Source organism: Bufo gargarizans, chromosome 3 (genome assembly GCF_014858855.1).
Source record: "Bufo gargarizans isolate SCDJY-AF-19 chromosome 3, ASM1485885v1, whole genome shotgun sequence".
Taxonomy (NCBI): domain Eukaryota; kingdom Metazoa; phylum Chordata; class Amphibia; order Anura; family Bufonidae; genus Bufo; species Bufo gargarizans.
This window is the reverse complement of record NC_058082.1, coordinates 567,274,199-567,294,885: the sequence shown is the minus strand read 5'-3', so window position 1 is coordinate 567,294,885 and position 20,687 is coordinate 567,274,199. Positions and strand designations below refer to the sequence as shown.

The following is a 20,687-nucleotide window of genomic DNA, read 5'->3' as shown; positions in this document are numbered from 1 at the left end:
CAGTAGATGATTACACACCAGCCTGTGCCTCACATACTGACCTCTGCACCCAGTAGATGATTACACACCAGCCTGTGCCCCATATAATGACCTCTGCACCCAGTAGATGATTACACACCAGCCTGTGCCCCATATAATGACCTCTGCACCCAGTAGATGATTACACACCAGCCTGTGCCCCATATAATGACCTCTGCACCCAGTAGATGATCACACACCAGCCTGTGCCCCACATAATGACCTCTGCACCCAGTAGATGATTACACACCAGCCTGTGCCTCACATACTGACCTCTGCACCCAGTAGATGATTACACACCAGCCTGTGCCCCATATAATAACCTCTGCACCCAGTAGATGATTACACACCAGCCTGTGCCCCATATAATGACCTCTGCACCCTGTAGATGATTACACACCAGCCTGTGCCCCACATAATGACCTCTGCACCCAGTAGATGATTACACACCAGCCTGTGCCCCACATAATGACCTCTGCACCCAGTAGATGATTACACACCAGCCTGTGCCTCACATATTGACCTCTGCACCCAGTAGATGATTACACACCAGCCTGTGCCTCACATATTGACCTCTGCACCCAGTAGATGATTACACACCAGCCTGTGCCTCACATAATGACCTCTGCACCCAGTAGATGATTACACACCAGCCTGTGCCTCACATATTGACCTCTGCACCCAGTAGATGATTACACACCAGCCTGTGCCTCACATATTGACCTCTGCACCCAGTAGATGATTACACACCAGCCTGTGCCCCATATAATGACCTCTGCACCCTGTAGATGATCACACACCAGCCTGTGCCCCATATAATGACCTCTGCACCCTGTAGATGATTACACACCAGCCTGTGCCCCATATAATGACCTCTGCACCCTGTAGATGATCACACACCAGCCTGTGCCCCACATAATGACCTCTGCACCCAGTAGATGATTACACACCACCTGTGCCCCATATAATGACCTCTGCACCCTGTAGATGATTACACACCAGCCTGTGCCCCATATAATGACCTCTGCACCCAGTAGATGATTACACACCAGCCTGTGCCCCACATAATGACCTCTGCACCCAGTAGATGATTACACACCACCTGTGCCCCATATAATGACCTCTGCACCCTGTAGATGATCACACACCAGCCTGTGCCCCACATAATGACCTCTGCACCCAGTAGATGATCACACACCAGCCTGTGCCCCACATAATGACCTCTGCACCCCTTCTTTATTGCCAGTACCAGCCGTCTGTTTCCCACTTGCTTCCTGTTCACACTGATCTTCTCCCTGTTTACATCTGATGTAATTGTTGTATAGAATCGTCCAGTATCCTTGAAGAAGTCCTCACTGCCCCGGACCCATGTTAGTTTGACAGCGGTCGAAGCCAAGAAGCCGAGTTCATCTCCGTCTGATGCTCCACAGATGGCCATTGATAATTCTTTAGACTCTCCTGAGGAATTAGAAAATCTCTCTCTAGGATTTCAGTCGCACAAGCTTCGATTAACCTCCACTCTGCAAGAAAGTCCCAAGCCGAAGCTTCACCAGCTGCAAGCCAAAGTGGGCCAGCGACTGTCCTCCTTAAATCCAGACTGGCTGGAGAGGTGCGAGCAGAGACTGGGAAGAGAGCACTGCCAACTTACAGACCGCGGAGACAGAAACAGGCAGAAGTCTGAACCTTGGGTGGACTCCAGGTCACCACCAGATCCTGGACCTTCGGACTACTCGCATGTAAAACAAGCACAGAAGACTTTGTTGTCCGATCAGACTGCAAAGAGAAGATCTCCCGGTGAATGTGGGAATCGTGACCCAAACGGCAAAGTAGACTCTAAAGAGACATCAAACTGTGGTCCACAATTCAGTTTAGCGAGAGGAGAAGAACGGCTTCCACACGCAGAAGTAATTAACCCAACTCCCGAGAGTGACCAGAGAGTGGAGGAAACGGCCCAGGAGAGGAGCCACCTAAAACCAGGAGCCACAGAGGAGCCGACCGAAAAGAGCTACATCCAAAATGAGGAGCAATCCAGACCCGAGCCTGCCGCAATGGCCGTCTGTGGAGACCAGAAGGACATGGAATGGGAAGCCATCGAAAGCAGCAAGACTGAGAGCAATGATAGGACGCCTCAGGGAAAGAGGCAGAAGAGAGGGAAGAGGCTCAGAGACACCCCTACAGAGTCTGAGGAGCACAAAAGTTACACAGAGACAAGCCGTAAGAGGCCAGCAAAGAAGGCCAAGACTGACGGAGAAGACTCATGCGAGGATCCCCCAAGGGTCCATGACACCGAGAATCTGCTGGGTGATGTGATAGACGAGGACAAGACAGTGCAGAGAGTCACCGGCAACTCTGCAAAGAGTCTCAGGTAGACCCACAGCCCCTGTCATCTCCTCTCTGCTCTCCCCTGTAGTCCCTAACCCTCATCATGTCCTCACAGGGCACCCCAAAAACGCACCGGCAACTTTGTTCGGATCAATCTGAAGAAGAAGACTTATGTGAAAGGGTTTGCACTGAATGGGAATAGGTTAAGAAAACAGGTAACGTGTCTCATGTGATCTCTCGTGTCTCCACTGGTGACTGTCTATCTGTCTCGTGTCTCCAGTGGTGACTGTCTGCTATCTGTCTCGTGTCTCCAGTGGTGACTGTCTATCTGTCTCGTGTCTCCAGTGGTGACTGTCTGCTGTCTGTCTCGTGTCTCCACTGGTGACTGTCTGCTGTCTGTCTCGTCTCTCCACTGGTGACTGTCTGCTGTCTGTCTCGTGTCTCCACTGGTGACTGTCTGCTGTCTGTCTCGTGTCTCCACTGGTGACTGTCTGCTGTCTGTCTCGTGTCTCCACTGGTGACTGTCTGCTGTCTGTCTCGTTGTCTCCACTGGTGACTGTCTGCTGTCTGTCTCGTGTCTCCACTGGTGACTGTCTGCTGTCTGTCTCGTGTCTCCACTGGTGACTGTCTGCTGTCTGTCTCGTGTCTCCACTGGTGACTGTCTGCTGTCTGTCTCGTGTCTCCACTGGTGACTGTCTGCTGTCTGTCTCGTCTCTCCACTGGTGACTGTCTGCTGTCTGTCTCGTGTCTCCACTGGTGACTGTCTGCTGTCTGTCTCGTGTCTCCACTGGTGACTGTCTGCTGTCTGTCTCGTGTCTCCACTGGTGACTGTCTGCTGTCTGTCTCGTGTCTCCACTGGTGACTGTCTGCTGTCTGTCTCGTTGTCTCCACTGGTGACTGTCTGCTGTCTGTCTCGTTGTCTCCACTGGTGACTGTCTGCTGTCTGTCTCGTGTCTCCACTGGTGACTGTCTGCTGTCTGTCTCGTGTCTCCACTGGTGACTGTCTGCTGTCTGTCTCGTGTCTCCACTGGTGACTGTCTGCTGTCTGTCTCGTGTCTCCACTGGTGACTGTCTGCTGTCTGTCTCGTGTCTCCACTGGTGACTGTCTGCTGTCTGTCTCGTGTCTCCACTGGTGACTGTCTGCTGTCTGTCTCGTGTCTCCACTGGTGACTGTCTGCTGTCTGTCTCAGATGTGGAAGTCGAAGTGGCAGAAGAAGGGGGAGCAGTTTGGCGGTGGTGGGAGACCTCTGTCCCGCGGTGATGACATTTGCTTCCGTTGTGGACAGCCGGGGCATTGGGCGTCCCAGTGTCCTGGGAAAGGTAAGCTCCTCTGTGACTGGTCCTGGTGTGAGGGCCCAGCTGTGTCGAGGAGCTGCGGACCTTTAGAGAGAGAAGTTCTTACCCTTCTGACCGTTTATTCAGGGGTCGCTGTGCCGCCAACCCCCTTGGAGTCGGACGCCGTACTGGAAGAGGAGCTCGTGCTGCCGACCTTAGAGGAGGTGGCTCAGATGACGAACACTCAGCTGAGACCAACCTGTGGTAAGTAGATCCTGTCCCCTCCACCACCCATCGTACTCCCATTGGTAATGTGTGCGGTGTGGCTGCTGACCTCTCGTGTCTTCTGCCAGGACGTTCCAGTGATCCTCAAGAGCTCGGCCCGGCTTCTGAGGTTGCCCTGGATATCGTGAAGCCAGTGTTTGAGTCCACTCCCCTTCCTCCAGCAATGCTGCCTCTGTATGAGCTGACAGCCTCTGGGAGAGTCCGTGGTAAGAGCGCCACGGGGGTGCGTGGGACACAATCTGATTGCTTTACCATTGTCTCCGTGCTGTCTAATGTTTACCGCCTGTGACAGAGACTCCGTCTGAGGTGTACGATGCCCTCCGAGAGCTGGGATATCAGAAGTTTCATCCAGGACAGGAAGAGGCAATCATGAGGATCTTGTCTGGTAAAACTTCTCGTGTTATCTGTTAGAGGAGGGGGCCCTGGTCTTAAATATTCCTCCATCATTCTAGACACCACCTCCTTCATGGGAGGCCGGGGCTGGCTCTGGTCATACGCTGCGTCAGACACCCCTCCCCATAAATCTTCAAAGCAAGCGGACCTGGTCATACGTGTCCTCTGCTCATAGAACTGTACCCCGCTGTGTGCCTCTACACTACCCCCTCCATCATCAGAAGACGCTGCTGTCTCTGGTCATACGTGTCCTTCTCTGCTCATAGAACTGTACCCCGCTGTGTGCCTCTACACTACCCCCTCCATCATCAGAAGACGCTGCTGTCTCTGGTCATACGTGTCCTCCGCTCATAGAACTGTACCCCGCTGTGTGCCTCTACACTACCCCCTCCATCATCAGAAGACGCTGCTGTCTCTGGTCATACGTGTCCTCTGCTCATAGAACTGTACCCCGCTGTGTGCCTCTACACTACCCCCTCCATCATCAGAAGACGCTGCTGTCTCTGGTCATACGTGTCCTCTGCTCATAGAACTGTACCCCGCTGTGTGCCTCTACACTACCCCCTCCATCATCAGAAGACGCTGCTGGCTCTGGTCATACGTGTCCTCTGGTCATAGAACTGTACCCCGCTGTGTGCCTCTGCACTACCCCCTCCATCATCAGAAGACGCTGCTGGCTCTGGTCATACGTGTCCTTCTCTGCTCATAGAACTGTACCCCGCTGTGTGCCTCTACACTACCCCCTCCATCATCAGAAGACGCTGCTGGCTCTGGTCATACGTGTCCTCTGGTCATAGAACTGTACCCCGCTGTGTGCCTCTACACTACCCCCTCCATCATCAGAAGACGCTGCTGGCTCTGGTCATACGTGTCCTCCGCTCATAGAACTGTACCCCGCTGTGTGCCTCTACACTACCCCCTCCATCATCAGAAGACGCTGCTGGCTCTGGTCATACGTGTCCTTCTCTGCTCATAGAACTGTACCCCGCTGTGTGCCTCTACACTACCCCCTCCATCATCAGAAGACGCTGCTGGCTCTGGTCATACGTGTCCTCCGCTCATAGAACTGTACCCCGCTGTGTGCCTCTACACTACCCCCTCCATCATCAGAAGACGCTGCTGGCTCTGGTCATACGTGTCCTTCTCTGCTCATAGAACTGTACCCCGCTGTGTGCCTCTACACTACCCCCTCCATCATCAGAAGACGCTGCTGTCTCTGGTCATACCTCTGGTCATAGAACTGTACCCCGCTGTGTGCCTCTAGACTACCCCCTCCATCATCAGAAGACGCTGCTGGCTCTGGTCATACGTGTCCTTCTCTGCTCATAGAACTGTACCCCGCTGTGTGCCTCTACACTACCCCCTCCATCATCAGAAGACGCTGCTGTCTCTGGTCATAGAACTGTACCCCGCTGTGTGCCTCTACACTACCCCCTCCATCATCAGAAGACGCTGCTGGCTCTGGTCATACGTGTCCTCTGGTCATAGAACTGTACCCCGCTGTGTGCCTCTACACTACCCCCTCCATCATCAGAAGACGCTGCTGTCTCTGGTCATACGTGTCCTTCTCTGCTCATAGAACTGTACCCCGCTGTGTGCCTCTACACTACCCCCTCCATCATCAGAAGACGGTGCTGGCTCTGGTCATACGTGTCCTCTGCTCATAGAACTGTACCCCGCTGTGTGCCTCTACACTACCCCCTCCATCATCAGAAGACGCTGCTGGCTCTGGTCATACGTGTCCTCCGCTCATAGAACTGTACCCCGCTGTGTGCCTCTACACTACCCCCTCCATCATCAGAAGACGCTGCTGGCTCTGGTCATACGTGTCCTCTGCTCATAGAACTGTACCCCGCTGTGTGCCTCTGCACTACCCCCTCCATCATCAGAAGACGCTGCTGTCTCTGGTCATAGAACTGTACCCCGCTGTGTGCCTCTAGACTACCCCCTCCATCATCAGAAGACGCTGCTGGCTCTGGTCATACGTGTCCTCTGCTCATAGAACTGTACCCCGCTGTGTGCCTCTACACTACCCCCTCCATCATCAGAAGACGCTGCTGTCTCTGCTCATAGAACTGTACCCCGCTGTGTGCCTCTACACTACCCCCTCCATCATCAGAAGACGCTGCTGGCTCTGGTCATACGTGTCCTCTGGTCATAGAACTGTACCCCGCTGTGTGCCTCTACACTACCCCCTCCATCATCAGAAGACGCTGCTGTCTCTGGTCATAGAACTGTACCCCGCTGTGTGCCTCTACACTAACCCCTCCATCATCAGAAGACGCTGCTGTCTCTGGTCATACGTGTCCTCTGCTCATAGAACTGTACCCCGCTGTGTGCCTCTACACTACCCCCTCCATCATCAGAAGACGCTGCTGTCTCTGCTCATAGAACTGTACCCCGCTGTGTGCCTCTACACTACCCCCTCCATCATCAGAAGACGCTGCTGGCTCTGGTCATAGAGCTGTACCCCGCTGTGTGCCTCTACACTACCCCCTCCATCATCAGAAGACGCTGCTGGCTCTGGTCATACGTGTCCTCTGCTCATAGAACTGTACCCCGCTGTGTGCCTCTACACTACCCCCTCCATCATCAGAAGACGCTGCTGGCTCTGCTCATACGTGTCCTCTGGTCATAGAACTGTACCCCGCTGTGTGCCTCTACACTACCCCCTCCATCATCAGAAGACGCTGCTGGCTCTGGTCATACGTGTCCTCTGCTCATAGAACTGTACCCCGCTGTGTGCCTCTACACTACCCCCTCCATCATCAGAAGACGCTGCTGGCTCTGGTCATACGTGTCCTTCTCTGGTCATAGAACTGTACCCCGCTGTGTGCCTCTACACTACCCCCTCCATCATCAGAAGACGCTGCTGTCTCTGGTCATACGTGTCCTCTGGTCATAGACCTGTACACCGCTGTGTGCCTCTACACTACCCCCTCCATCATCAGAAGACGCTGCTGTCTCTGGTCATACCTCTGGTCATAGAACTGTACCCCGCTGTGTTCCTCTACACTACCCCCTCCATCAGAGGACCCTGCTGGCTCTGGTCATACGTCTCCTCTGGTCATAGAACTGTACCCCGCTGTGTGCCTCTACACTACCCCCTCCATCATCAGAAGACGCTGCTGGCTCTGGTCATACGTGTCCTCTGGTCATAGAACTGTACCCCGCTGTGTGCCTCTACTCTACCCCCTCCATCAGAGGACCCTGCTGGCTCTGGTCATACGTGTCCTCTGGTCATAGAACTGTACCCCGCTGTGTTCCTCTACACTACCCCCTCCATCATCAGAAGACGCTGCTGGCTCTGGTCATACGTGTCCTCTGCTCATAGAACTGTACCCCGCTGTGTGCCTCTACACTACCCCCTCCATCATCAGAAGACGCTGCTGGCTCTGGTCATAGAGCTGTACCCCGCTGTGTGCCTCTACACTACCCCCTCCATCATCAGAAGACGCTGCTGGCTCTGGTCATAGAACTGTACCCCGCTGTGTGCCTCTACACTACCCCCTCCATCATCAGAAGACGCTGCTGGCTCTGGTCATACGTGTCCTCTGGTCATAGAACTGTACCCCGCTGTGTGCCTCTACACTACCCCCTCCATCATCAGAAGACGCTGCTGGCTCTGGTCATACCTCTGGTCATAGAACTGTACCCCGCTGTGTGCCTCTACACTACCCCCTCCATCATCAGAAGACGCTGCTGGCTCTGGTCATACGTGTCCTCTGCTCATAGAACTGTACCCCGCTGTGTGCCTCTACACTACCCCCTCCATCATCAGAAGACGCTGCTGTCTCTGGTCATACGTGTCCTTCTCTGCTCATAGAACTGTACCCCGCTGTGTGCCTCTACACTACCCCCTCCATCATCAGAAGACGCTGCTGGCTCTGGTCATACGTGTCCTTCTCTGCTCATAGAACTGTACCCCGCTGTGTGCCTCTACACTACCCCCTCCATCATCAGAAGACGCTGCTGGCTCTGGTCATACGTGTCCTCTGGTCATAGAACTGTACCCCGCTGTGTGCCTCTACACTACCCCCTCCATCATCAGAAGACGCTGCTGGCTCTGGTCATACGTGTCCTTCTCTGCTCATAGAACTGTACCCCGCTGTGTGCCTCTACACTACCCCCTCCATCATCAGAAGACGCTGCTGGCTCTGGTCATACGTGTCCTTCTCTGCTCATAGAACTGTACCCCGCTGTGTGCCTCTACACTACCCCCTCCATCAGAAGACGCTGCTGGCTCTGGTCATACCTCTGGTCATAGAACTGTACCCCGCTGTGTGCCTCTACACTACCCCCTCCATCATCAGAAGACGCTGCTGGCTCTGGTCATACGTGTCCTCTGCTCATAGAACTGTACCCCGCTGTGTGCCTCTACACTACCCCCTCCATCATCAGAAGACGCTGCTGGCTCTGGTCATAGAGCTGTACCCCGCTGTGTGCCTCTACACTACCCCCTCCATCATCAGAAGACGCTGCTGGCTCTGGTCATAGAACTGTACCCCGCTGTGTGCCTCTACACTACCCCCTCCATCATCAGAAGACGCTGCTGGCTCTGGTCATAGAACTGTACCCCGCTGTGTGCCTCTACACTACCCCCTCCATCATCAGAAGACGCTGCTGGCTCTGGTCATAGAGCTGTACCCCGCTGTGTGCCTCTACACTACCCCCTCCATCATCAGAAGACGCTGCTGTCTCTGGTCATAGAACTGTACCCCGCTGTGTGCCTCTACACTACCCCCTCCATCATCAGAAGACGCTGCTGGCTCTGGTCATAGAACTGTACCCCGCTGTGTGCCTCTACACTACCCCCTCCATCATCAGAAGACGCTGCTGGCTCTGGTCATACGTGTCCTCTGGTCATAGAACTGTACCCCGCTGTGTGCCTCTACACTACCCCCTCCATCATCAGAAGACGCTGCTGGCTCTGGTCATACGTGTCCTCTGGTCATAGAACTGTACCCCGCTGTGTGCCTCTACACTACCCCCTCCATCAGAAGACGCTGCTGGCTCTGCTCATACCTCTGGTCACAGACCTGCTCTGCTCATGCATGTCTCTTGTGTTTTCAGGCCTTTCCTCCCTGGTTGTCCTCTCCACTGGGATGGGCAAGTCTCTGTGTTATCAGCTGCCGGCATACATGTATGCTATGAGGTCTCCATGTATCACGCTGGTCATATCCCCACTGGTCTCTCTCATGGATGATCAGGTAGCATAGCGCAGTCTGTCTTTGTTTCTATTATGCTACTATGGAATACCATTAAACAGGCAGATGACAGGGCAAAGGAGGGTCCGGCACTGTAATTGGGGGACACAGAGGTGCAATGTGGAGCTTATGGAGGGTGATACAGTAGGAAGAAGGTACCCAGTTAGGGGGTAGCTGCAGGAGAAGGTAAGGTCTCTTTCAGACGGGCTTTGCAGGAAAAGGTGCGGGTGCGTTGCGGGAACATGCGTGATTTTTCCGCGCGAGTGCAAAACATTGTAATGTTTGGTACCCAAATCCGAACTTCCTCACAGAAGTTCAGGCTTGAGATCGGGGTTCTGTAAATTGTATTATTTTCCCTTATAACATGGTTACAATGGAAAATAATAGCATTCTGAATACAGACTGCATAGTACAATAGCGCTGGAGGGGTTAAAAAAATAATAAAAATAATTTAACTCCCCTTAATCCAGTTAATCGTGCAGCCGGCATCTCTTCTGTGCTGTGGTGACGTCACTCCGGTCATCACATGGTCCATCACATGATCCATCACCATGGTAAAAGATCATGTGATGGACCATGTGATGACTGTGACGTCACCACAGGTCCTGTTCCTGCACCGGAAGAGATGCCGGCTGCGCGAGCAAGTGGATTAAGGGGAGTTAAATAATTTATTTATAAAGCAAATATACCGTGGCTCACCCAAATCCGAATGATGGTTACGGTGCTCTGAGGATTCGCCTAATCATCCCATTATAAGAACAGATTTAAAAACGGGCACTCGCCGTCTGACAGTTACATTGAGTGTAATTTATTTAGATGAAATATGATAAAAAAAAAAAACCTTTACCCCTACAGTATTCTGTGATTATAGAGTATTGTAAACCTTTACCCCTACAGTATTCTGTGATTATAGAGTATTGTAAACCTTTACCCCTACAGTATTCTGAGATTATAGAGTATTGTAAACATTTACCCCTACAGTATTCTGGGATTATAGAGTATTGTAAACCTTTACCCCTACAGTATTCTGTGATTATAGAGTATTGTAAACCTTTACCCCTACAGTATTCTGAGATTATAGAGTATTGTAAACATTTACCCCTACAGTATTCTGGGATTATAGAGTATTGTAAACAATTACTCCTACAGTATTCTGCGATTATGGAGTATTGTAAACAATTACCCCTACAGTATTCTGTGATTATAGAGTATTGTAAACATTTACTCCTACAGTATTCTGTGATTATAGAGTATTGTAAACAATTACCCCTACAGTATTCTGTGATTATGGAGTATTGTAAACAATTACCCCTACAGTATTCTGTGATTATGGAGTATTGTAAACATTTACTCCTACAGTATTCTGTGATTATGGAGTATTGTAAACAATTACCCCTACAGTATTCTGCGATTATAATATTCTGGGATTATAATATTCTGGGATTATTTGGGCACCAATAATGGATCTCAGATTTCAGCTCTTTGCAATCAATAATCAAAAACTATTACAGGACTCTCAGCGCTTGAACATAATAATATATGAAATAATCAGATGGTTACTTGTGCACAATTACTATTGAATACCTTAACCTATTAACATATAGTACAAATATATAACTGTGAGAAAGACATTGTGATTGCTACATTTGTGATGTTGTGTGACGGTATGGGAAGTTACTTATGTGACGGTATGGGAAGTTACTTATGTGACGGTATAGGAAGTTACTTATGTGACGGTATGGGAAGTTACTTATGTGACGGTATGGGAAGTTACTTATGTGACGGTATAGGAAGTTACTTATGTGACGGTATAGGAAGTTACTTATGTGACGGTATAGGAAGTTACTTATGTGACGGTATGGGAAGTTACTTATGTGACGGTATGGGAAGTTACTTATGTGACGGTATGGGAAGTACTTATGGAGTTACTTATGTGACGGTATGGGAAGTTACTTATGTGACGGTATGGGAAGTTACTTATGTGACGGTATGGGAAGTTACTTATGTGACGGTATGGGAAGTTACTTATGTGACGGTATGGGAAGTTACTTATGTGACGGTATGGGAAGTTACTTATGTGACGGTATGGGAAGTTACTTATGTGACGGTATGGGAAGTTACTTATGTGACGGTATGGGAAGTTACTTATGTGACGGTATGGGAAGTTACTTATGTGACGGTATGGGAAGTTACTTATGTGACGGTATGGGAAGTTACTTATGTGACGGTATGGGAAGTTACTTATGTGACGGTATGGGAAGTTACTTATGTGACGGTATGGGAAGTTACTTATGTGACGGTATGGGAAGTTACTTATGTGACGGTATGGGAAGTTACTTATGTGACGGTATGGGAAGTTACTTATGTGACGGTATGGGAAGTTACTTATGTGACGGTATGGGAAGTTACTTATGTGACGGTATGGGAAGTTACTTATGTGACGGTATGGGAAGTTACTTATGTGACGGTATGGGAAGTTACTTATGTGACGGTATAGGAAGTTACTTGCAAGTTTGAAGTGTAAAACCAGATAAAATCAATCGCTTAGGAGGCCAGGTATCGATAGCAGGGCTGGGGTCTGGGGCGTCCCCTCGCACAGCCTCTTACCTGTTCCCTCCGTTTACTGATTGGTGCCCAAATAATCCCAGAATATTATAATCACAGAATACTGTAGGGTAATGGTTTACAATACTCTATAATCTCAGAATACTGTAGGGTAATTGTTTACAATACTCTATAATCTCAGAATACTGTAGGGTAATTGTTTACAATACTCTATAATCTCAGAATACTGTAGGGTAATTGTTTACAATACTCTATAATCACAGAATACTGTAGGGGTAAAGGTTTACAATACTTTATAATCTCAAAATACTGTAGGGGTAATTGTTTACAATACTTTATAATCACAGAATACTGTAGGGGTAATTGTTTATTTTTTATCATATTTTATCTAAATAAATTACAATAAATTTAACTGTCAGACGGTGAGTGCCTGTTTTTTAAATTTTAAAACTGTTCTTTTAAATTATTTAAAAAAAAATGTTTTTAACCCCTCCAGCGCTATTGTACTATGCAGTCTGTATCATAATAATGATCGGGTCTCCATCCCAATCATTTCCTAGCAACCATGCGTGAAAATCACACCACATCCGCACTAGCTTGCAGATTCTTGCGATTTTCACACAACCCCATTCATTTCTATGGGGCCTGCGTTACGTGAAAAACGCACAAAATAGAGCATGGAGGAGGATGCTCGGGGCGGGGTCGCTGCAGGAGGAGGATGCTCGGGGCGGGGTCGCTGCAGGAGGAGGATGCTCGGGGCGGGGTCGCTGCAGGAGGAGGATGCTCGGGGCGGGGTCGCTGCAGGAGGAGGATGCTCGGGGCGGGGTCGCTGCAGGAGGAGGATGCTCGGGGCGGGGTCGCTGCAGGAGGAGGATGCTCGGGGCGGGGTCGCTGCAGGAGGAGGATGCTCGGGGCGGGGTCGCTGCAGGAGGAGGATGCTCGGGGCGGGGTCGCTGCACCAGGCTGTCAGTCTTTCATATGGCGGGCCTTCCTCTTCTCCACAGGTCTCAGGTCTTCCATCGAAACTCAAGGCTGTTTGTATTCATTCCAATATGACCCGGGCTCAGCGTGAAACGGCGATGGAGAAGGTGACGTCATGTGACCGTGTGAATGAGCAAAGCTTTATGTTTATGATGGAGAGTGCTTCCATTGTGTGTGATCTGGCCCCCGGCCCCTTCGTGCTGCCCCTCATGTAGCCCACACGCACTCTCGCTGACGCTGTCTCTCTGGTGTGTGGCAGAAATCTGTCTTTCCTGTATTTTCTGCTGAACGCCTGTTATTTCTGCAGGTGAAGCAGGGGAAGGTGCATGTTCTTCTGCTGTCTCCCGAAGCTTTAGTTGGAGGAGGTCGGACGGGCACCAGCTGTTTGCCCTCAGCTGACCAGCTCCCTCCAGTGGCCTTTGCATGTATAGATGAAGTTCATTGTGTATCTGAGTGGTCCCACAATTTCCGACCCTGCTACCTCCGTCTCTGCAAGGTGAGTGACCGCGCCCCCTATGGTTCATTAATCTGCAGTCAGTCCTCTAGTGCAGTGGCCCTCGCCTCCAGTCCTCAGGGCCCACCTGTCGGTTTCAGGATTTCCTTAGTATTGAGCAGCTGATATGATTAGTGTCCATCCATCAGGACTTAGCTCAGGTATTCATTCTGTGGGATACTCCCAAATCCTGACCGGCAGGTGGCCCTGAGGACTGGAGTCGGGGAACTCTTCTCTAGTCATTATCCTTAGGTTACGTGGTGCTTGCTTGCCAACATTTCATATTGCCTGCTTTTCTCTGTCAGGTTCTTCGGGAGCGCCTTGGTGTTCGCTGTCTTCTTGGTCTTACAGCTACAGCCACTCTGAGTACAGCACAAGACGTTGCTCGCCACCTGGAAGTCCCAGATGTTGAGGGCGTTCCAGTGCGCCTAGCTGCTGTGCCCCCAAACCTGCATCTGTCTGTGTCTCTAGACCGGGATCGGGACCAGGTAATTCCTACTCAGCCCAAGTCTCATACCACCAGTAAGAATGATAAATTATGGGAAGCCTTGATGTGTGGCTCCATCTTCTACTCGCCTTCTACCTGTTAGCACTTACTTAGTTGGAGTCGCGTTGTGGATTTATAATGGAGTCTTAGTAGTTCTTAAGAATACGCTGGCTTATGTGTAGGTCTGGAGAAAAACGTGAGGACACGTCGGCATGACAAGTTTTGTCTTTCTTTGTACCATATGTGACCATGGTGTCACTGATGTAATAGGGAGGGGGCCTGGACACTTGTGTCTTGGAGCATGGAGGCTACCATATTATTGTTGCTGGTGTTCCCTCTCTGATGCTTCTCTTCCTTGGGCTTGTCACTTTCTTCTCTTCTCCTTTATGCTCTTGTCGCTTTCTTCTTCTTCTTCGCCTCTGGTTACTCTCTTCTCTCCTTCAGGCTCCAGTCACTCTCTTCTCTCTCCTCACTCTCTCCTCTTCTTCAGGCTCTTGTTATTACATCTCTCTGTTGGGCTGTCGTCACTCCCTTCTCTCGTTACGCTCCCCTCAGTCTCATCATCCTTTTTCTTTTCACACTTTGTCTCTCTCCTGAGTCCTTGGTCGCTCTCCTTTCTCTCTGCAGGCCCTTGTTGCACTGCCTTTGCACTCTATTTAGGTTCTCATCCTGCTCCCTTTGGACTCTTTAAGATCTCGTTGCACTCCAGTCGTCAAGCCTCCATTAGTCTCCTCACGCTTTTTCCCCTCCAACTTTGGTGGCGCCCCCGTTAGGCTTTGGTCACTCCATTCTCTCTTTAGGTTCTGGTCACTCTCCTTTTTCTGCAGGCCCTCGGCGCTCTCCATTTTTCGCTTCAGGCCCTCAGCGCTATCAGGCTCTCCTCTCTCTTCAGGCTCTCGTCTCTCTTCAGGCTCTCGTCTCTCTTCAGGCTCTCGTCTCTCTTCAGGCTCTCGTCTCTCTTCAGGCTCTCGTCTCTCTTCAGGCTCTCGTCTCTCTTCAGGCTCTCGTCTCTCTTCAGGCTCTCGTCTCTCTTCAGGCTCTCGTCTCTCTTCAGGCTCTCGTCTCTCTTTCTTTAGGCTCTCGTCACTCTCATGCGCTCGTCTCTCTTCAGGCTCTCGTCTCTCTTTCTTTAGGCTCTCGTCACTCTCATGCGCTCTTCTCTCTTTCTTTAGGCTCTCGTCACTCTCATGAAGGCAGAACGGTTTGGGAGTTTGGACTCGATAATTATATATTGTACACGGAGGGAGGAGACTCAACGCCTGGCAGCCATGCTGCGCACCTGTCTGCAGGGGGTTACTGTGACTAAAGCAGCGGATGATGGTGGTGATGCCTCACAGGACAGGAAGAAGATTCAAGGTCAGCTGGGTGGAGACCCTGGAAATATTGGATGTTCTGATAGTGCCTCATACTGGGGGTCACATTACTACAGTGACTGTGAATTTTCTATGTAGCCAGGAAGAAGATTCGGCGACCGCTGAAGTGGATGGCCGACTCGTATCATGCCGGGCTATCTTCTGCTGAGCGTCGCAGGGTGCAGAACAACTTCATGAGCGGCCAGCTGCGGATAGTTGTAGCCACAGTGGCTTTCGGGATGGGTCTGGACAAGTCTGACGTCAGGGGGGTCATCCACTATAATATGCCCAAAAACTTTGAGAGTTATGTCCAAGAGATCGGGAGAGCCGGGCGCGATGGCAAAGATGCTCATTGTCACTTGTTCTTGGACCCTGAGGTTAGTGCCGAGCCACCTCGGGCCGTCCGTGTCCTCATCTCTAGCTGTGGGAACATTCATATGGAGGGTTTATGTATGGAGATGTGTTAAAGGGGGTTTCCGAGCTTTTAATACTGATGAGCTATCCTCTAGGTAGGTCATCAGTATCTGATCGGTGGGCGTCCGACACAGACACACTGGGGATTATTCGTGGGCTGGCTGTGTTGGCGGGGGATTATACGCGGGCTGGCTGTGTTGGCGGGGGATGATACGCGGGCTGGCTGTGTTGGCGGGGGATGATACGCGGGCTGGCTGTGTTGGCGGGGGATGATATGCGGGCTGGGTGTGTTGGCGGGGGATTATATGCGGGCTGGGTGTGTTGGCGGGGGATTATATGCGGGCTGGGTGTGTTGGCGGGGGATTATACGCGAGCTGGCTGTGTTGGCGGGGGATTATACGCGGGCTGGCTGTGTTGGCGGGGGATTATACGCGGGCTGGCTGTGTTGGCGGGGGATTATACGCGGGCTGGGTGTGTTGGCGGGGGATGATACGCGGGCTGGCTGTGTTGGCGGGGGATTATACGCGGGCTGGCTGTGTTGGCGGGGGATTATACGCGGGCTGGCTGTGTTGGCGGGGGATTATACGCGGGCTGGCTGTGTTGGCGGGGGATTATATGAGGGGAAATTGTTGTCATTGGGGATTACGTGTGGTATACCTGGGGTTATGGGCAGTACAAGATTATGGGGGCTTTATGGACAGTGTTGGATTATATGGGTATTAAGGTCAGTATGGGTTTATATTGGGTGGATTTAGGGTCAGTTTGAGATTATATTGGGCAGTGTTAAGGTCACTATAGGATTATAAAAGAGGTATGAGGTGATATATGGGAGTGATTAGGGTCTGGTATCAGATGGTTGTGGTCAGTATGGGAGATTGTATAGGGGGTATGGGGTGATATAGAGGTCTGATTAGGGTCTGGTATCAGATGGATGTGGTCAGTATGGGATTATATGGAGGGTTGGTATGTGAGATTGTATAGGGGGTATGGTTGAGTATGGGGTGATTAGGGTCTGGTATCAGATGGTTGTGGTCAGTATGGGAGATTGTATAGGGGGTATGGTTCAGTATGGGGTGATATATGAGAGTGATTAGGGTCTGGTATCAGATGGTTGTGGTCAGTATGGGATTATATGGAGGGTTGGTATGGGAGATTGTATAGGGGGTATGGTTCAGTATGGGGTGATATATGAGAGTGATTAGGGTCTGGTATCAGATGGTTGTGGTCAGTATGGGATTATATGGAGGGTTGGTATGGGAGATTGTATAGGGGGTATGGTTGAGTATGGGGTGATTAGGGTCTGGTATCAGATGGCTGTGGTCAGTATGTGAGATTGTATAGGGGGTATGGTTCAGTATGGGGTGATATACGGGACTGATTAGGGTCTGGTATCAGATGGCTGTGGTCAGTATGGGAGATTGTATAGGGGGTATGGTTGAGTATGGGGTGATTAGGGTCTGGTATCAGATGGTTGTGGTCAGTATGTGAGATTGTATAGGGGTATGGTTCAGTATGGGGTGATATACGGGACTGATTAGGGTCTGGTATCAGATGGCTGTGGTCAGTATGTGAGATTGTATAGGGATATGGTTCAGTATGGGGTGATTAGGGTCTGGTATCAGATGGTTGTGGTCAGTATGTGAGATTGTATAGGGGGTATGGTTCAGTATGGGGTGATATACGGGACTGATTAGGGTCTGGTATCAGATGGTTGTGGTTAGTATGTGAGATTGTATAGGGGGTATGGTTGAGTATGGGGTGATTAGGGTCTGGTATCAGATGGTTGTGGTCAGTATGTGAGATTGTATAGGGATATGGTTCAGTATGGGGTGATATACGGGACTGATTAGGGTCTGGTATCAGATGGTTGTGGTTAGTATGTGAGATTGTATAGGGGGTATGGTTGAGTATGGACTGATTAGGGTCTGGTATCAGATGGTTGTGGTCAGTATGTGAGATTGTATAGGGATATGGTTCAGTATGGGGTGATATACGGGACTGATTAGGGTCTGGTATCAGATGGTTGTGGTTAGTATGTGAGATTGTATAGGGATATGGTTCAGTATGGGGTGATATACGGGACTGATTAGGGTCTGGTATCAGATGGTTGTGGTTAGTATGTGAGATTGTATAGGGGGTATGGTTGAGTATGGGGTGATTAGGGTCTGGTATCAGATGGTTGTGGTCAGTATGTGAGATTGTATAGGGATATGGTTCAGTATGGGGTGATATACGGGACTGATTAGGGTCTGGTATCAGATGGCTGTGGTCAGTATGTGAGATTTCCTAGGGGAGATGCGGGTCAGAGGCTGATATTTGGATGTTTCTTCCTAGTCCCAGGATCTGGACGAGCTTCGCCGCCATGTCTACGCGGACTCTGTGGATTATTTCACACTGAAGAAGCTTGTGCAGAGAGTCTTCCTCCGGTGCAGGTGTCGTGAGCTGCAGAGTAAGCGGGAAGCGCTGAGCAGGGTGAGCGGACTCTGTTTGTCCTGCCTCTGATCTGTAGCGCCTACTGCTGGTCACCGCCATCTTCCCATCATCTGTTCTCCTGCAGGGCTGTGAGGTGGATGATTCTGAGATGATGGATTTCCTGGAGCGGTGTGAAAGCGGAGAAGGGAACTCGCCGGTGGAGCGCTCCTGCCACCGACACGAGCGAGCCTTGCCTATAGACGAAACGGTGCAGGCGTTAGATGCCCGAGAGGAAAGTGAGTGAGCTCTGACCTCCGAGACCTCCACTGCTGGACCCGCAACTTGTGTTTATTGGGGTCTGTACCACGCTGATGAAAGGGTTACTAATCTGTATTGATACCAAGCTTCAGACTCCACCCGCAGCGTTACGTTGGGGTCAGCATTTACTAATGCAGCCCCTGAAAGGTAACTAGACAGAGCAGCATGGACGTCTCGTATAGATCTCCTATAGTCAGCGAGACCGGTATGCATCCATAGTATTTAGTCCTATATACCGTCCTCTGTAGTATCTAGTCCTATATACCGTCCTCTGTAGTATCTAGTCCTATATACCGTCCTCTGTAGTATCTAGTCCTATATACCGTCCTCTGTAGTATCTAGTCCTATATACCGTCCTCTGTAGTATCTAGTCCTATATACCGTCCTCTGTAGTATCTAGTCCTCCCCTCTATATACCGTCCTCTGTAGTATCTAGTCCTCCCCTCTATATACTGTCCTCTGTAGTATCTAGTCCTCCCCTCTATATACTGTCCTCTGTAGTATCTAGTCCTCCCCTCTATATACCGTCCTCACCTCTATATACCGTCCTCTGTAGTATCTAGTCCTCCCCTCTATATACCGTCCTCTGTAGTATCTAGTCCTATATACCGTCCTCTGTAGTATCTAGTCCTCCCCTCTATATACCGTCCTCTGTAGTATCTAGTCCTCTCACCACCTCTATATACCGTCCTCTGTAGTATCTAGTCCTCCCTCCACCTCTATATACCGTCCTCTGTAGTATCTAGTCCCCACCTCTATATACTGTCCTCTGTAGTATCTAGTCCTCCCCTCTATATACTGTCCTCTGTAGTATCTAGTCCCCACCTCTATATACCGTCCTCTGTAGTATCTAGTCCTATATACCGTCCTCTGTAGTATCTAGTCCTCCCCTCTATATACCGTCCTCTGTAGTATCTAGTCCTCCCCTCTATATACTGTCCTCTGTAGTATCTAGTCCCCACCTCTATATACCGTCCTCTGTAGTATCTAGTCCTCACCTCTATATACCGTCCTCTGTAGTATCTAGTCCTCTCACCACCTCTATATACTGTCCTCTGTAGTATCTAGTCCCCCCCTCTATATACCGTCCTCTGTAGTATCTAGTCCTCTCACCACCTCTATATACCGTCCTCTGTAGTATCTAGTCCTCCCTCCACCTCTATATACCGTCCTCTGTAGTATCTAGTCCTCCCCTCTATATACTGTCCTCTGTAGTATCTAGTCCCCACCTCTATATACCGTCCTCTGTAGTATCTAGTCCTATATACTGTCCTCTGTAGTATCTAGTCCTCCCCTCACCTCTATATACTGTCCTCTGTAGTATCTAGTCCTCCCTCCACCTCTATATACCGTCCTCTGTAGTATCTAGTCCCCACCTCTATATACCGTCCTCTGTAGTATCTAGTCCCCCCTCCACCTCTATATACCGTCCTCTGTAGTATCTAGTCCTCCCCTCTATATACCGTCCTCTGTAGTATCTAGTCCTCCCCTCTATATACCGTCCTCTGTAGTATCTAGTCCTCCCCTCTATATACTGTCCTCTGTAGTATCTAGTCCTCACCTCTATATACCGTCCTCTGTAGTATCTAGTCCTCACCTCTATATACCGTCCTCTGTAGTATCTAGTCCCCACCTCTATATACCGTCCTGTGTAGTATCTAGTCCTCACCTCTATATACCGTCCTCTGTAGTATCTAGTCCTCCCTCCACCTCTATATACCGTCCTCCGTAGTATCTAGTCCCCACCTCTATATACTGTCCTCTGTAGTATCTAGTCCCCACCTCTATATACCGTCCTCTGTAGTATCTAGTCCTCACCTCTATATACCGTCCTCTGTAGTATCTAGTCCTCACCTCTATATACCGTCCTCTGTAGTATCTAGTCCTCACCTCTATATACTGTCCTCTGTAGTATCTAGTCCCCACCTCTATATACTGTCCTCTGTAGTATCTAGTCCCCACCTCTATATACTGTCCTCTGTAGTATCTAGTCCTCCCTCCACCTCTATATACCGTCTTCTGTAGTATCTAGTCCTCCCTCCACCTCTATATACCGTCCTCCGTAGTATCTAGTCTCCCCTCCACCTCTATATACCGTCCTCTGTAGTATCTAGTCCTCACCTCTATATACTGTCCTCTGTAGTATCTAGCCCTCACCTCTATAT

At 50.3% G+C, this 20,687-nt stretch overlaps 1 protein-coding gene across 1 annotated transcript in view; it reads left to right on the top strand.

Moving 5' to 3' along the window:
- Positions 1-20,687, top strand: part of RECQL4 (RecQ like helicase 4) — a 107,344-nt gene that overhangs the window by 52,339 nt on the left and 34,318 nt on the right. The window contains exons 13-26 of the mRNA XM_044285889.1: positions 1,344-2,383; positions 2,456-2,555; positions 3,531-3,660; positions 3,763-3,879; positions 3,969-4,106; positions 4,193-4,285; positions 9,367-9,503; positions 13,070-13,153; positions 13,354-13,542; positions 13,845-14,027; positions 15,199-15,382; positions 15,478-15,755; positions 18,127-18,264; positions 18,350-18,500. Coding sequence (XP_044141824.1) covers positions 1,344-2,383; positions 2,456-2,555; positions 3,531-3,660; positions 3,763-3,879; positions 3,969-4,106; positions 4,193-4,285; positions 9,367-9,503; positions 13,070-13,153; positions 13,354-13,542; positions 13,845-14,027; positions 15,199-15,382; positions 15,478-15,755; positions 18,127-18,264; positions 18,350-18,500 — 2,962 coding nt within the window. The remainder of the gene's footprint in view (positions 1-1,343; positions 2,384-2,455; positions 2,556-3,530; positions 3,661-3,762; positions 3,880-3,968; positions 4,107-4,192; positions 4,286-9,366; positions 9,504-13,069; positions 13,154-13,353; positions 13,543-13,844; positions 14,028-15,198; positions 15,383-15,477; positions 15,756-18,126; positions 18,265-18,349; positions 18,501-20,687) is intronic.